Source organism: Danio aesculapii, chromosome 5, assembly GCF_903798145.1.
Source record: "Danio aesculapii chromosome 5, fDanAes4.1, whole genome shotgun sequence".
Taxonomy (NCBI): domain Eukaryota; kingdom Metazoa; phylum Chordata; class Actinopteri; order Cypriniformes; family Danionidae; genus Danio; species Danio aesculapii.
The window spans coordinates 51,222,104-51,239,763 of NC_079439.1; the positions used below are offsets into that span (position 1 = coordinate 51,222,104).

Consider the following 17,660-nt stretch of genomic DNA (forward strand, 5'->3'; position numbering starts at 1 on the left):
GAGTGAGTCGAAGTGCACAAAACAATCACCAATTCACCAAATTAAAAAACATATTGAACATTAAAGAATAAGAAACAGTTGTAAGAGGAGAAGAAAAGTATGTGGGTGTAGAATAAATCATTCATTCAGGCCAAAGATGTAAAACATATTAGAAAGGGGATCTAAAATTTTGAAGGGAGGGGGCTAGCAAATAATTATGATTTTAACAAATAGGAAGAATGTTGCATCTTCCAGTATAAGTCTTGGACCAATTATGGCGATATATACTGGCATTTCAGCAGAGCCAGATTCAAACAGAAGCAAACATTTATTGTTGTTAAGAATTTGAGAACCAAATCAAGCTACCATTTTTGACCAGACTAACTGACTAAGCCATCGCTGTAATTCCCCAAGAAACGGCTGTTTAAATGGACATGGCAAAACAGTGCCAGGAATTACAGCCAAGTCCAAAGAGGCATTTTTATGAGATAAATTAAAACCTTATGTACATGGGCTGAAACACACTCTAAAAATGCTGGGTTTAACTGGGTTAAAAAAAATAATTTGGGTTATTTTTGCTAGGTCAAAAATCCAGCACTGAGTTGTTTTCAATGTGCTGGGTTGTTTTATTTGATGGAACTATTGTTTAACTATTGCTATATTACGTTAAAAAACAAAGTTTCCAAATAGGTTGGAAATGAAAATCAAAATCACATTAAGAATTAGTAGAGATTTTTAAGCAAAACTTTCATAATCGTTTTGGATGAATACAGCTATAATTTATATCTATATGATATTACATTTAAACTCATCTAACAGTCTTTGTAGAAATAGTTTTAGAAATAAAAAATGTATAAATACATTTAAAAGTAAGACTGTGCATTCAACACTTGTTTATTATCACTGAAATGATACTAATGCCGGCGAACTGCTGAAATGAGCCAACAATGGCTTAATGTTGAACACATCAGACAGCAGCATCTTGCTTTGCACTTTGAGGAATTTGTGCTCTGTATTTAACCCACAAATTATTTCCACAAATATCTGTAAAATTATACATTTCTCTTTAAAAAGAATTTAGATTTGCGAACTGGAAAACTAATTAGTTTTATACAGCTTTATCAAGGGGCGACGCAGTGGCGCAGTAGGTAGTGCTGTCACCTCACAGCAAAAAGGTCGCTGCTTCGAGCCTCAGCTGGGTCAGTTGACGTTTCTGTGGGGAGTTTGCATGTTCTCCCTGCATTCGCCTGGCTTTCCTCCGGGTGCTCCGGTTTCCCCCACAGTCCAAAGACATGTGGTACAGGTGAATTGGGAATGCTAAAATTGTCCATAGTGCATGAGTGTGAATGAGTGTGTATGGATGTTTCCCAGAGATGGGTTGCGACTGGAAGGGCATCCGCTGCGTGAAACATGTGCTGGATGAGTTGGCGGTTCATTCCGCTGTGGCGACCCTGGATTAATAAAGGGACTGAGCCGAAAAGAAAATGAATGAATGAATGAATGAATGAATGAATAGGTTTATCGAAGACCATAGAAAACACAAGACATGTCACTCATATTGTTATGAACAAACTTGTAAACAAAGAGTTGCTTTAATGTCTGGAGGAGATTCGCCATCAAGACTAGATTTTGGATTACTTCAGAAGAGCAGTGCGATCAAACGATCATTATCCGGAGGATGGTAATATGTAGAACGACCACAAATGAGGTTGGTGTCATGATCTCGTTCCTTTTTTGTGCATGCGCATTAGCTTGGGTAACCTGAAAAAATGCCGTTTTTGTTCGATTCGGACGTTTAGGAATGAAAGTTATGAGACAGTTGTTGTTTATTTTATTTATTAAAGAATTTGAAGTTCCCCATTCAGACAGAATGCCTGAGCATACTACATGAGATGGCCGCTGAGTGAAATGACTTGCCTTAAAGGGACTTTGGCTTTATCCAAGATATGAGAATACCAGAGAGTGCTTGTACCTGGGAAAGAGTGAGGCGGCTTCCTGCACGCTTGTGATATTTGTTGGGACTTTCAAACTGGAGTTCCTCCCACCGTATCCTCCAAAGCATCCCAGCTAACTCTTTTTCCAACTTCAATTTCCTAGAAAAAAACAGAATGGGTTAAAATAAATGGAAAGCCAGTGCAAACAGAAAACCAAGTGGTTGTTGTGTTTTTTAAAAATATAATTACACTTTCCAAAGTGTTGATTTGTGAGTGCAAAGATATCTTCTACAATATTACGATCTCCACATGCAGATCTATTCAACCTTTAATGACTATGGGATATGATACACAGGTGTGACAGGCTGTATAGTTTATTATTTTGAAAAAGTATATTTACATGTGCTTTAGCACCAAAATGTTTTGGAAATGCAATTTGATTTCGCATAATTAGCTTAAATAAGCCTTAGACTAAAAGTTCATGGCCATGTGAGAATAAACTAAGGTGGAAACAATTTTTGCAGTAGACTGCGCTGAAGTTTGATGAGACGATAAAATGTGAGCCAATCTTAGGATCACTGTTGTTGTGCCATTTCCAGCATATTATTTTTAAATGCAAGTAAACCAAGCAGTCCAGCCAGCCATGTGGATAAATACATGGGCAACTTCCAAGTGAATCAACACATCTGGACGAGCTCTCTGAGGACCTGCTATTTCTCAACAGCTTCTATTCACAGTAAAAAATATTGCTCCTTTTTCATTACAAATCAATCTCTGAATGTTTCACGGATGTGGTGCGAGGGTTGCGAAAGCAGGATATCAATGAAGGGAATTGTAATTACGTTTCAGAGCAATCAAAACAAAGTACAAGAAAATAAAGCAACCCCCACACATTCCACTACAATCTAAAAGGTGTAAAATACTTCCAGATGGCAGAGTGCAAGTACTGCAGCGTCTGCATTTCGAGAGGGTTTTTCTCGATTTTAGAGCAACCCTGGTAAGCCCCAAAACAAGCACCTTCATTTGTTTTTGTAGACCAGATTTTGGAGTCAAAGTGGTGGAAAAAACCTCGGCAGGGTCTTCGTATTAAAGAGCCAACATTTGTGCTCAGCTGTCTGGCCAGGGAAAATGCTCTTTCAAAATGTGAAAAAAATCTTATGCTGGAAACTCTTTAGATGAGTTGTAAGTAATAGTCAGATTTACAGAGGTATGGCAGATACTGTATATACTAAACATAAAATACAATAAAATTTCAGAAATCCCAAAGAAAATATTACTATTTGGAAAGCTCTCTCGCACAGATGCTTGCATTTGATGTGGTCAAAACCTTCTTTAGGATTTTGTATTATTTTCCTGGGGGGAAATAAGTTTAAATTATTAAAGTATTGATTTTCAAACATACCTTCTTTTTCCAAAAGTGTGCAGCAATTATACTAACAAAAATTGTACATTTCTTTAAATGTATTTCTTTAAATAGTTTTACATTAACATCATGTTATTATTACCAAACTTTAAAATTATTGTAATTTATTTATATATAATATATTATATATATATATATATATATATATATATATATATATATATATATATATATATATATATATATATATATATATATGAAGAGTTGCAAAACCCTCTAAATCTAAAGAGATGCAAAACCCTCTAAATCCATCAGACCTCTTTTTTGTAAACTGTAGGTTCAGCTGTTTTATTTTATAGCTAATGATAAGGTTATTTAGCTAGTAAATAAAATACCTTTGTAGTGCTGCTACATTGAAAACATTTGATTCGCGTCTTCTGCTTTTGCAAACAAACTGTTATTTCTGAATGCACTGACGCTGCGATTTAGACGAGTTGAAGCAAAAATATTTGTTAAACAAATAGTAGGTGACTAAAGCATTCACTCAATGTCATTAGATTATATTAAATATTTTTTTTTTTTTTAAACATTTTAAGGTCAAAATTATTAGCCCCTTTATGCTATTTTTTTTTGATAGTCTGCAGAACAAACTATCGTTATACAATAACTTGCCTAATTACTCTAACCTACCTGAAAAATATCTAGTAAAATATTATTTACTGTCATCATGGTAAAGATAAAATAAATCAGTTATTAGAAGTGAGTTATTAAAACTATTATGTTTAGAAATATGTTGAAAAATGTTTCTCTCCGTTAAACAGAAATTGGGGAAAAAAATAAACAGGGGGCTAATAATTCTGACTTCAACTATATATGTGTGTGTGTGTGTGTGTGTGTGTGTGTTTGTGTGCGTGTGTGTGTGTGTGTGTGTGTGTGTGTGTGTGTGTGTGTGCGTGTGTGTGTGTGTGTGTGTTGAAATCAAAATTGTGCATAATTTAAAAAACTATACATTTAATTAGTATCTTTAACTGCATACTTGAAACTGTCATTTTAGCAATGTACTGAACTTTTTTTTTAAATATATATTTAATACCCGTAGTTTAATACCCGTAGTTTGTAGCATATTTTAAGTTAAATTAAGTTTAATTAAGTGTTTTTTTTAAGTGAAGGAATAAACTTCATTGCTATTTTTTTCCAAAAGTGTCCAAATATATGCTAATGTACTAAATGGTCACGCTACAACTTATTAGTACATAAATGCTATGCAGAGTATTAATGTTTACTCTTTTAATTTAAGGGGCTCTCAGAGTGCACTTTATATTGTTACCGATTAAAAGTGCAGGGGCTAAAATCCTCATCACTTTCCCATGTGAACAGGCTTGCTTTTAAAATACAGTTCTGGAAAAAAATTAAAGAGACCACTTGGATTTGCCATTAACAAAAATGTTAATTTGTGCTTTATTTATGAATTACTGATAAAATGATTTATAATTAAGAATATTGCCATTAAGGGTATTATTTGCAGAAAATATATAATATATGATACAGTATATGTACATTTTCAGCAAAAATATTATTTCACAAATATATTAGTAGTTCATAACATAAAACACAAGTAAACATTTCACACAAAACTCCTAGTTCTCTCCTAGTTCCTAAAACCAAGTTCTTTATGATTTATTGATTAGTGACACAGTGGCTGAGTGGATAGAAGTGTTGCCTCACAGCAAGAAGATCGCTGGTTCGAGACTCGGCTGAGCCAGAACTTTGAATGTTCTTTTTTATGACAGTGTGGTTGTTCTAGTTTCCTCCAGCTGGTGAATGGAGTATATTAAGTTGTTTATAAGTGTGATTGAGTCCCAGCCCTGGTCAAGTAGTTCTGCTCAAAGTGGATCCTGCAGATGTGTGGTATTCATACTAAAACTAGGAACATTTTAATTCAAGAATATAATTGGTCCCTTAACTGGCACATAGTTTATGTGTACTACATGCTATACAGTTTGATCCCTAAACTTAAAAACTAAAATAGCTATATAGTACAAAATAGCTCATTTAACTTGTACTAGTACTTGAAGTACACTGACTATTCTGTTTGCAAGACAAGTACATGAATCAATATTAGAAGTGCAAAATACGTTTAAGACAAGAATGAGTGTTAATTAATAATTTTAGGCCAAGTTTGATGAAAGATTTCGATCCCCTCTAAGTTTCCTATACTGTACACTGAAGCGCAGTGAGCTAAAATGTAATTTGCTCAGCATATATGAGTAAACTCCCCCCAAATCTCTCATTTAAATAAATATTTTCTATAGGATGCTTTACAATTTTATATTTGTGCATATACATTAGTTTAGTCAGTACTGAAGCCAAATCAGGAGCTAATTTAACAAAATAACATACAACAATGTTTCAAAAATTAGTAGCCCAAATTTATATGTTAGGGGAAAATAATAAATAAAATAAAAAAATAGCAAAAATCATTAAAAACAAAAAGAATATACAATTGAGTTGAAATGTTGTAGTTTGTAATTTTTTATTTTTATTTTTTGCAATATTTTGAATGGATTTAAAAGTATTATCTTTCCATTTCTAAAGATGTTATGTGACTAAAATATTATTTAAATAAATATATGTGTTTAATAAAAATGTATTGTTCAAATGCACCAAAATACATTACCTATATTCACTGAGAAATGCATAAAAAAGTGTACTCAATTATGCTGAGCACTGTATATAACTTAACATTTATCTCTTTATCACTTTAATACTGCTTTTGTGAACATTTGTCCACTTCAAACTGTTGTTCATCAATACAAATTCTAAATAGTAGGACTTACTTCTGTGGAACACAAAAAGAGACATTCAACAGAACCACATTGCTACATTGCTATTTCGAATGAGGGCCAAGAACTGTCAAACTCCAAAAATGATTGAAAAAGCCCCCCTAAATCTCACATTCTAAATGTTGTGAAATCATACAGCTTCCTAATATGTGAACAAATACTAATACAAAGGTATTAATCATTTTTACTGCTTGTAAATGGAACATATGAAAAGAGAACAAGAGCATTTCTGAGTCGTGTTCAGTCACAAAATCTACTATGTGTGATTAAAAAGGTTTTCTTTAATTTTTAAAATGTAATGTGGTTAATGTTTACCTAAAATGAATAATCATAGTAAATAGTTGAGCAAGTGTATTACATTCAAATTCCTTTTCAGCCTGAAGTAATAAGTAATAATATTAATTACAAGATTCAACAGTCCTATTTGGTCAGAATTTCCATGCAAAAAGCATCAATAGTTCCCCTTATTTGCACAGTGTGGCAGTGTTCCTGTTAAATGTTAGCAACTCCCTTGCTGACATTAACTAAACATTAAATGTTTCGAGCAATTGCAATTTGTATGAAATGCATGTTTAAAATAAGCATCAATGTAGGGTTACATTCATGTTGTTTCTTTTACAAATAAATCAAGTGGACAATTCATAGTAGCAGTACAAAGTTCCACTGCTCTTGCTTATTAAAAGCAGAATAATGTCAATCAGCTTGTTTTCTTCTGACTTTAGATTTTTAATTTTGGTTATGTTTGTGTTAGTGTGCGCTGTAAGTGAGCATTTGTATTCTTAGATATAATTTCCATTTTATTTATTTATTTTTGTTTTTGTTTTAATTGAGTTAAAATGAGAGAATGGCATGTCCAAAAATAAGTCTAACTCTACTGCAACTGCAATATTTATTCTAGTAGCCATGAGGAGCTAACATCAATATTTGTCTCAAAGTGTTGACTATACTGGACTTGAGCCCATTTATATAACCCATGAGTCAGCTTCTACAATTGCCTTTTCCACAAGATGTCGTTTCAGACTGTTCAGTAGTATCCTCTTGGATTTTAGTATAAAAAAAAATGCATGCTATGTATTAAAAAGCCAACTTGGGAACAAATATATAAAAAATGTTTTTAAATGTCTTTGACCAGCCTGATATCAGTAAGAAACAGACAGCTGAGAAGTGACACATAAAAACAAACATTCTTCTCAAATGATCATGTTTGCACGAATTTACATTTGTACAAATCAAAGTGACTTAGTGACTTCAAGGAGCTTTATTAAAAAATTATCATAAAGTTGAAGTCAGAATTATTAGCCCCCTGTTTATTTTTCCCCCAATTTCTGTTTAACGGAGAGAAGATTTTTTTAACACCTTTCTAAACAATAGTTTTAGTAACTCATTTCTGATAAGTGATTTATTTTATCTTTGCCATAATGACTGTCCATAATATTTTACTAGATGTTTTTCAAGACACTTTTATAAAGCTTAAAGTGACATTTAAAGGCTTAATTGGGTTAATTAGGCAAGTTAGGGAAATTTGTCAAGTCATTGTATAACGATGGTTTGTTTTGTAGACTATTGAAAAAAATATATAGCTGAAAGGGGCTAATAATTTTGACCTTAAAATGGTGTTTAAAAAATTAAGAACTGCTTTTATTCTAGTCGAAATAAAATAAATAAGACTTTCTCCAGAAGAAAAAATATTATCAGACATAGTGTGAAAATTCCCTTGCTCTGTTAATCATTTGGGAAATATTTTTAAAAACTTTGCACAAACACTTAATACAGTGATTTTAATTATGTAATAAGCTTTTGTATTGTTCCTTTATCATAAATTTTCACCTTACATACATTAGACTATGCCAAATTATATAAAGATGAATCATTTTACATTTTTTGCATCAAATTTATTTACATTATTTTACATAGAATTATAAAAAAAACTTTACAATAATTAAACATGTAACTACAGAATTGTCTGCAGATTCCTCCATATTTGATTTAAGTGCCTCTATGAATTTACACAGAAATGGCAACTGTTATTAAGTTTAAAAATGCTGAACAGGTTCTAGAGCTGTCTGCTAGGTTTAACATATTTCTCAAATCTAATACATACAATTCCCCTGATTTTCCCCAAATATCAGTCCAGAAAATGCACCGTCTGCAGATTCCATGTGGCTCTAGTCATAATTGAAGCAATGAGGTCGAAAGCACAGCCTGAAATTTGTTGAGAATATCAGCTGACCAAGCAAAACAATGAAATATTTAGACCAAGCATCTCAAAAACAGTGCCTCAGAAACAGACGTACTTTCCAGTTTTCACTAAACAATTGCTCAGCGGTTGCTCTGGCAACAATCATGTAAATTCCACTCTGGCACTTATAGAAGCTCTTCCCGTATATCCACTGGAAAAAGAGGCAGACACAGGTTCCAGCATGTCCTCTTTCTGGGAACCCTTAAACAACACCTCTCCTGTTTATTCCACAGGTTGTCAATGATATGAAAATGAAAGCAATTACTGTAAAACAATAAAAAAAAGGTTTGTACCTGTAGATTAGAAAACTAGAGATTCCGAAAATGATGAGGGCCAGACCAGACCCAACAGCCACTATTCCAAGGACAGGAAGATGATCTGGGAATTTGAAATGGAAATTACATTAAACTAGACCCAGTAACTGATTTTGGGTAAAATAAACAAATTTTAAAAAGCATAATAATCAGGCTTCTTTGAAGCAATTATCTGCAAACACAACTAGCAGCCAATGCATTGCCAATAACATATGTGTTGAATAAAGCTTGCACAATACAATTTCCAATTCTGTAGGTGTGTTTTGAGTGCTAGGTTGTGGAAGGCACAGCAGACTGAAAGATCAAGCTTTCCTTTACTGGGATTGCACAGCTTCGCTCCTCCGCTTTAATCCAGTCATTGCGATTGGTCTTGCAGGGTGTACTCATACTAGGCTATCAGACCATATCAAGGAACATTTGACCCCCTTTCGGTTTGTTTGACAAGTGTGAGTGCTCCGAATTGGGCCAGGAACGGTTCAGTTGGCCGGCCCTGGTCCAGTTGAAAGAGGTGTGCCACAGCGTGGTTCGGTTGGGCTTTGGTGTGGTACGCTTGTAGTGTAAGGGCAAATCGCGCCTGAGCTTGAAACTGAAGACCCTGATGTCACTTTTAGGGGACTGTTTCATATGAATTTATTTATTAATCATTCTTGCTTTTCAGTGAACACAAACTGTCATAGTTTATTAAAGATACAAACCCTACGTCTGCGGCACCTTCAGCAAACCTCCTAATACGTGCAGAACGAGGACTTTCATGAACATTTATGAGCATCAAAAGTGGTGTATCTGTTCAGCAAAAGATTTGACTGTGTGTCACTGCATATCAAACGACTTAAAATAATACATAGCAATAGAACTAAAGCAATCTCTATTGTACGGAGCGAGAGTGCTTCCCTTCTGTTAAACTGAACAGTCGCATCATCTGTGATGTAAGCGTGCTCAGGCTTGGAAGGTAAAGATGCAATGTGAGTGTGGGCCGAGGGGCGGTAAGAAAATCGCACCTGGGCACGGTTCAAGATAACCATGCCTAGTGTGAGTACACCTAAAATGCTGACAGTCAACTCATTGTGAATCTAGATATATGTCAAAATTTCCCACTTAGCTCCATTAATCAATGAATCACTGTCGCTACTATCAATAGAGAACACAAGTATAGTTTTACAATGAACCAGAAAGAATTGTATTAGGGTACTGTGCAACGCAGGCTCATTGGAAATACAAGCTTCAAGTTAGAAGGAACCCAAAATTTACTCTTGTTTTTTATTTGTATATAGTAGTGCTTGCTATAAACATTACAAATCACTCTCTTTGGTTGGTGATTGTTGGTTTGCTTGCAGTGAGCAGCGAAAATAAATGATGGCATAGTGGCCAATCTAAATAATTTTTGTATTTTCAAATTGGCAAAGAGGCAGTCATGCATATTTTCATTTTTTAAAACCACGAGTAAATCTGATAATGAACCTGATCAAAAGAGATCTCGAGAAGATGAAACTGCGCGAATGGATCAGGATATTGGGAGACAGAAGCAAAGCGATCTCAAGTCAGAAAACATGACAGAAAAGGTAACTGTGGGCTCTTCTTGAAGATTAGACTGATTGAGTCAATTATTGAGTGAGTTTAATTTTTATTATTTTCACTTGGTATGTAATAGTGAAGTGAACAGAATAGTGTTTGTTCATACAATTTATGTTTGTAGCTACATGTTTTTTATTATCCATGACTGACCTACAACATTATCTAGCACAAAAGAAATAAAGACCGTTCAGAAATGTGATGCTGTTTTTTTGTGCTCTCACTGTATAATGACGTCATGTCCTGGGTAAACTAAAATTGTGTGGTGGACGTCGGTCACAGTAACTTTTATTTCCTGGTTTTGTTCCAGGAATTATTCATTGACAATTTAAGCACCTTAACCTTCTCTCCCCTCTCGAAATGACTTTTTTCACTTCTGGTCAAATGTAATGCCTTTTGGGAGGGGCTAACAGGGCATGTCTCATTTCATGCCTTCATCCATTATTCAATCCAACTTCCAACAATCCAATTTTTTCAGGCCGATAATGGACATATAGAGGAAAAAAGTATAACCCTGGCTTCCACTTAATCACGACTTTAGGCTTATATTTTTGTGAAGCCCAAAAGCATACTTCAGTATACGTTTGACAACAACTTTTGTTACTTCACACAATAAAATGAGTTACAGGATAATTGTTTTGACAATTAAAGGACATTTTATTACTTTTTATAAAATAAATAACACAATACAACTTAATGCTGTCTATGATTTTGTTTGCCTAACCTACAGTACCTATTTCCACACGGTACAGGTCCAAATTTCAGGTGTAGTCAGTTTGCTTGGTAGCTCAATTTGTATGTTGTTGTACTTGTGATGCAGATCACTCAGGTTTGCATTTGAAGTGTGCTTCCACAAACAATGTAAATCAAGGTAAATCTTTCAATGCACTTTTACTTTTCACCAATGTTTGCTTTTAAAAGCTTTTTTGGATTGGTTTAGAGAAGGATTTAGGTCAGTGTTTGTTAGGTGATCTGAGCCTTCTCATGGACATGTGGAACAAGAAGGATGTGTTTATGAAACGTACAACAAAACACCCTAAGAAAGCATTTCAGATTCGCAAAAATTTACACAGCATCCTCTAGTGGATTTATCATCTTAAACATGCAACAAAACAAACCCGCAGCAAGGTATTTTACATTTCGCAAAAATGCAGGCTGAGGCACTAATGCATTTCCAATGAGTCTGGATTGGTTTTGTAATATAATCTGAAACCTGTTTCATTAGCAGAAGCAAGAGTTGCAGTGTTTGCTCTCTTCTAAACGCTGAAAACTTCCTCAAATAAAACGAAAATAAAACCAAATTGTTGCTTTTAATTAAAGCAACAAAATCAAGTAATTGGTTACATCTGCAAAACAACATGTTTCTTATTTTCTAAGGGGACAGACATTATATTTTACACTAGAAAGGTATCTACCTTCCTTGCATGGAGAGAATCCACAGGGTGGGTAGTCCAGCGGTGGGCAACCCTTTGGCCATTGAATCTTCTCTGTTGGGGACCACAAGATTTCTTTACTGGTCCCATTGTAGTGACCAACAATCTGTGAAAGGAAAAATCTGTGTCATAAGCATGTTAGATATATAGCAATGAAAAAGCCATGACAATAACTCACTGTATTACCTATTTATTCACTCGTCAAAGACTAGGGGACTATTTTTATTTTAGTTCATGGTATAAAACTGCTTATTACTACATCTGAGAGGTTTTCCCATCCATGTGTATATGGCAACCTTGTATAAGCAGATGAAAAGTAAGTGTGAATATATTAATGGCATAACTATGGGTATGTATGGCAACAATGTGCTTTGTTACCTTCTAGATAATCATCCGTTTCTCATCTTTTTTCCCTTTTTTATTTTTATTGTTAGAACTCTCTAAATCAAACCAGGCACACATTTATGAATGAACACATCAAATTGAAAAATTAACAAAACCATTACAAGCTCATGAACAAATGTTTTTGATTAGAAGAGAAGGACCAGGAAAGGATTTGATTTTGAAGCATATTGTTCAGTATGCTGAGCCACTAAACCACAGCCACATTTACAGTAATTATGGAGAATGTGGCATGTGGGTTAAATTAGACTGTTGTTCTTCATATGCTTGACATTTTACCCATTATTATTTATTGTCAGCATGTCTGACAAAAAGTTTTCTTTCACCAGCTACACTATTCATAATGTTACAGTATTTCTGTTGTTTGCTAATGCAGACTATGTCAGATAAAGTCTATATATATATATTTATTTATTTATTTATTTTTTTTTTTTTTTTTTTTTTTTTTTTTTTTTGCTGAAAATGTATTAAAAATAAAAAACCTGACAAATCACATGTACATAAGTATTCACAGCCTTTGCCCAAAACTTTGTTGATGCACCTTTGGCAGCAATAACAACCTCAAGTCTTTTTGAATATGATGCCACAAGCTTAGCACACTTTTCTTTGGGAATTTTTGCCCATTCCTCTTTACAGTACCTCTCAAGCTCTATCAGGTTGGATGGGAAGCAACAGTGTACAGCCATTTTCAGATCTCTCCAGAGATGGTCAATAGGATTTATGTCTGGGCTCTGGCTGGGCCACTCAAGGACATTCACCAAGTTGTTGTGAAGCCACTCCATTGATATTTTGGCAGTGTGCTTTGGGTCACTGTCCTGCTGGAAGATAAACCGTCACCCCAGTCTGAGGTCAAGAGCACTCTGAAGCAGGTTTTCATTCAGGATGTCTCTGTACATTGCTGCATTCATTTTTCCTTCTATCCTGACTAGTCTTCCAGTTCCTGCTGCTGAAAAACATCCCCACAGCATGATGCTGCCACCACCATGCTTCGCTGTAGGGATGGTATTAGCCTGGTGATGAACGCTGCCTGGTTTTCTCTAAACGTAACGCCTGACATTCACTCCAAAAAGTTCAATTTTAGTCTCATCAGAGCAGAGAATTTTGTTTCTTATTGTCTGAGAGTCCTTTAGATGCCTTTTGGCAAATTCTAGGCGGGGAGTGGCTTCTGTCTGCCCACTCTACCATACAGGCCTGATTGGTGGATTGCTGCACAAATGTTGTTCTTCTGTAAGTTTCTTCTCTCTCCACAGGAGAACACTGGAGCTCAGACAGAGTGATTATTGATCACCTCCCTGACTAAGGCCCTTCTCCACCGATCACTCAGCTTAGATGGCCTGCCAGCTCTAGGAAGAGTCCTGGTGGTTACAAACATCTTCCACTTATGGACGATGGAGGCCACTGTGCTCATTGGACCTTTCAGAGAAGCAGATGTTATTCTGTAACCTCCCCCGCCTTGTGCCTTGAGACAATCCTGTCTCGGAGGTCTACAGACAATTCCTTTGTCTTCATGCTTGGTTTGTGCTTTGGCATGCACTATCAACCCAGGGACCTTTTATAGACAGGCGTATGCAAATCATGTCCAATTAACTGAATTTACCACAGGTGAACTCCAATTAAGCTGCTGAAACATCTCAAGAATGATCCGTGGAAATAGAATGTACCTGAGCTGAATTTAGACCTTCAACTTTAAAGGAATTTGCTCAATATTTACATTTATGAACCCTCAGTCCACAGATTTTGAAATAGTTGTCTCTCAGCCAAATATTTTCCTATTTGAACACACACCATACATCAATAGGAAGCTTATTTGTTTCCAAAAATGGACTCTTATGATTGGTTTTGTGGTCCATGGTCAAATTTGAACATCATTAACTATATTTCTCAAAACTGTTATTCTTTTTTATGTATGAATAATAATCCAAATTGTTCTGTGTTGATGGCTTGACTGAATTCTACTTACTGCGTATTGTCCACTTTTCAGATTTGTCATTGCCCAAAGGCTAAAGTCCGTGAATCTGGCATTTTTCTGATCTGTGCTTACAAGGCCTGTCACCCCTGTGGAGAAACAAACACCAGTTCAGGGATCAAAATAACATTTCTATCTGAGAATTGCTTTTAAAGCTATAAAGCAAAAGAGTCATATATTGTTCCCACTTTGCAAGCCAACAATAACTTTTAATACATGGAAAAATATATATTAATGAAAGGTAGTGCTTTTAGTTCTTCATATTTTCAAAAGATCACATTTGTTTTACATTTGAACTGTGCCATTTCTTTTTTTAAAAATAAGAGATATATAAAATAATAAGGTACATGAGTAAAATACATAGTAAAATATATGAAGAGTTCAGATTCAAAAACCTCTAAGTGTCATCTAAATTGTTCCTTTAAAATGAGCTTTTTTCTCAGCCTGTTATGTTTATGCTCAGTTATTTCATGTTAAAGGAAATGAAAATAACCTATTCTTACTGAACCCAGACATAGGAGCCTGAAAAAAATGCCAATTTTCAAAGAAAATTTCAGATGGAACGTAGAGGTTTTTGCATCTGAACTCTTCGCATCTGAACTCTTCGCAATTTGTTGTTAAAAGAAATCCATGACTAATATTTGCATTTAGCTTGATAATCATTTGATTGTGGATGCTCTTTTTTAAATTTCTAAAGGATATATACTCTGTGAGACCATTCAGTATTGTGATGTTATATTAGTTTAAGAGAAGCAACTAAGATATAATTATAATTTTTCTATAATTTTGTACAATTTAGATATCGGCACTTTAGTGATAGATATACAAATGTGCACATGACATGCCAATGTTTATATATATATATATACTCACCGGCCACTTTATTAGGTACACCTTACTAGTACAGATTTGGACCCCCTTTTTCAATTCAATTCAATTCAATTCATCTTTATTTCTATAGCACTTTAACAATGTAGATTGTGTCAAAGCAGCTTCATATAGAAGTTGCCTTCAGAACTGCCTTAATTCATCGAAGCAGAGATTCAACAAGATACTGGAAATATTTCTCTGAGATTTTGGTCCATATTTACATGATAGCATTGCGCAGTTGCACATTCATGATGTGAATCTCCTGTTCCACCACATTCCAAAGGTGCTCTATTGGATTGAGATCTGGTGAGTGTGAAGGCCATTTGAGTACAGTGAACTCATTGTCATGTTCAAGAAACCAGTCTGAAATGATTTGCGCTTTATGACATGCTGCGTTATCCTGCTGGAAGTAGCCATCAGAAGATGGGTACACTTTGGTCATAAAGGGATGAACATGGTCAGCAACAATACTCATGTAGGCTGTGAAGTTTACACGATGCTCAATTTGTACTAATAGGCCCAAAGTGTACACCACCAGCAGCACCCAGAACCGTTGATACAAGGCAGGATAAATCCATGCTTTTATGCTGTTGATGCCAAATTCTGACCCTACCATCCGAATGTCGCAGCAGAAATTCAGACTCATCAGACCAGGCAACATTTTTCCAATCTTCTATTGTCCAATTTTGGTGAGCCTTGTAGCCTCAGTTTCCTGTTCTTAACTGAAAGGCCCATCCACCTCAAGATTGGATGTGTTGTGCGTTCAGAGATGCTCTTCTGCAGACCTCGGTTGCAATAAGTGGTTATTTGAGTTACTGTTGCCTTTCTATCTGCTTAAACCAGTCTGACCATTCTCCTCTGACCTCTGGCACCAACAAGGTTTTTGCGCCCAAAGAACTTCCACTCACTGGATATTTTCTCTTTTTTGGACCATTCTCTGTAAGCCCTAGAGATGGTCGTGCGTGAAAAATCCCAGTAGGTCAGCAATTTCTGAAATACTCCAACACCATATACCAACAACCATGCTACGTTCAAAGTCACTTAAATAATCTTTCTTCCCCATTTTGATGCTCAGTTTGAACTACAGCAGATCGTCTTGATCATATCTCAGTTGCTGCCATGTGATTGGCTGATTAGAAATTTGCGTTAACAAGCAGTTGGACAGGTGTACCTAAAAAGTGGCATTTAAAAAAATTAAACATTTCAATAATTCACTCCCATTCTAATTAAATCATGACAAGGGCTGCACTATACTGGAAAAATTTGCAACATGCAATAATGTTATCGAATATTGGGATAACGATATTTAATACGATATAACATTTTCCTAGAAAATGCTGTTTTTATTAGCTATGTTTTAAATCATTTATTTATTTAAAGATATTAAAAAACAGTTGAAATATATTTTCAAATAAAATTAGTCATAATTCAAACAACAACAAAAAAAAAACTCTGTCAAGGTGCAAATATTTATTCTTTAAAACACTTTAAACGAGTGAAAACCTCAGCATATATTATGTCTATTTATTTTCAGCTCTGGGTTCACTCTAACCAATGGCAGAACAGCAACTAATGGGCAGGTGGGCATAAAGATAGTAATAATAACCCCCATCTGATTGGTCAAATTTAGATAGATAACCAATGCACTGTCTGCAATGTGTATATTGCATATACTATTATTGTGATAAAGAAACCTTTTTGATTTATTCCTAATCAGGACCACATTTTATTTTAACAGTTCATTCACACATATTTCATCACACCATGGTAATGTACTATTTCTCTTCTTCATTGTAATTACATCAAATGCAGAGTTCTTTCTAATTTTTCTTGTTATTTTAGTATGTTTTAATACTTTTACTGGAAAAAGCACAAAAAAAGACAGATTAAGAAAATGCTTTTTTGCAGGGCATTCAGAATTCGGTCTGTTGTTTGGCACAATGTGTGTAGCATGCTCCAGGGAGCGGGCTTAGCAGATGGGTTGTGTATTAGAAACAGATTTTCCATCCACAAGCTAGTTGGGACATGCTTTAAATCAAGGACTCTGACCTCGACATTCCCCGCAAGAGAGGCTGCGAGTTTACCAACATCGACCTCAAAAGAGCTCTTACAAGCTCTCAGCTCACTTTTAAAAGAATCTGAGAGGAAACAGTCCAGCTGCCATTAAAAGCCTGTGTCATGGCATCCTCAATCTGTGAAGGGCTTAAATATTGTGATCATCCTTTGGTGTGAACGTGCTTTTTCCCAACATATATCTTTGCATTTATTAACCAAGAACACTCAACTCACCCCACAGCCTGCGGTTTTGCATTCTCGCAGTTATGTTGATTCCATCATTCTGAGACACGCCGTCTGCTAACGCTTCACTGAGGGCTTTTGCATATAGCACAAAACCATCATGGAAACAGCCAGCAATAAAATCCATCTGAGGAAAAGCAGAACAGAGATTTCTTACAGGGGAAAATCAAGAAATCGAAAACTACACGTCAATCTGCACAGCCATGCAGAGAGTAGGGTAAAGCATGCCAGCGGTCCTCTAGGGATGAAGAAATGAGGTGATGTAAAACTAAAATGGCTGCCCATTGACGAAAACTGTAATTCAATTAATTATTAATTTCCCAGACCCAATTTAAAGATTTTCTTATCAACTCATTTAATAAGAAAGAAATATGCTTGTCTAAATCATGTGGTCTACATTTAATATAAGGGTTTATTATAGCATACAATGACCCCAAATAGTACAAACCA

The 17,660-nt window shown here is 35.1% G+C and overlaps 1 protein-coding gene across 1 annotated transcript in view; it reads right to left on the reverse strand.

Annotated features, from left to right (window-relative positions):
- Window positions 1-17,660, reverse strand: part of npr2 (natriuretic peptide receptor 2) — an 88,415-nt gene that overhangs the window by 51,558 nt on the left and 19,197 nt on the right. Inside the window, 5 exon segments of the mRNA XM_056458442.1 lie at window positions 1,952-2,072; window positions 8,652-8,736; window positions 11,657-11,780; window positions 14,037-14,131; window positions 17,202-17,337. Coding sequence (XP_056314417.1) covers window positions 1,952-2,072; window positions 8,652-8,736; window positions 11,657-11,780; window positions 14,037-14,131; window positions 17,202-17,337 — 561 coding nt within the window.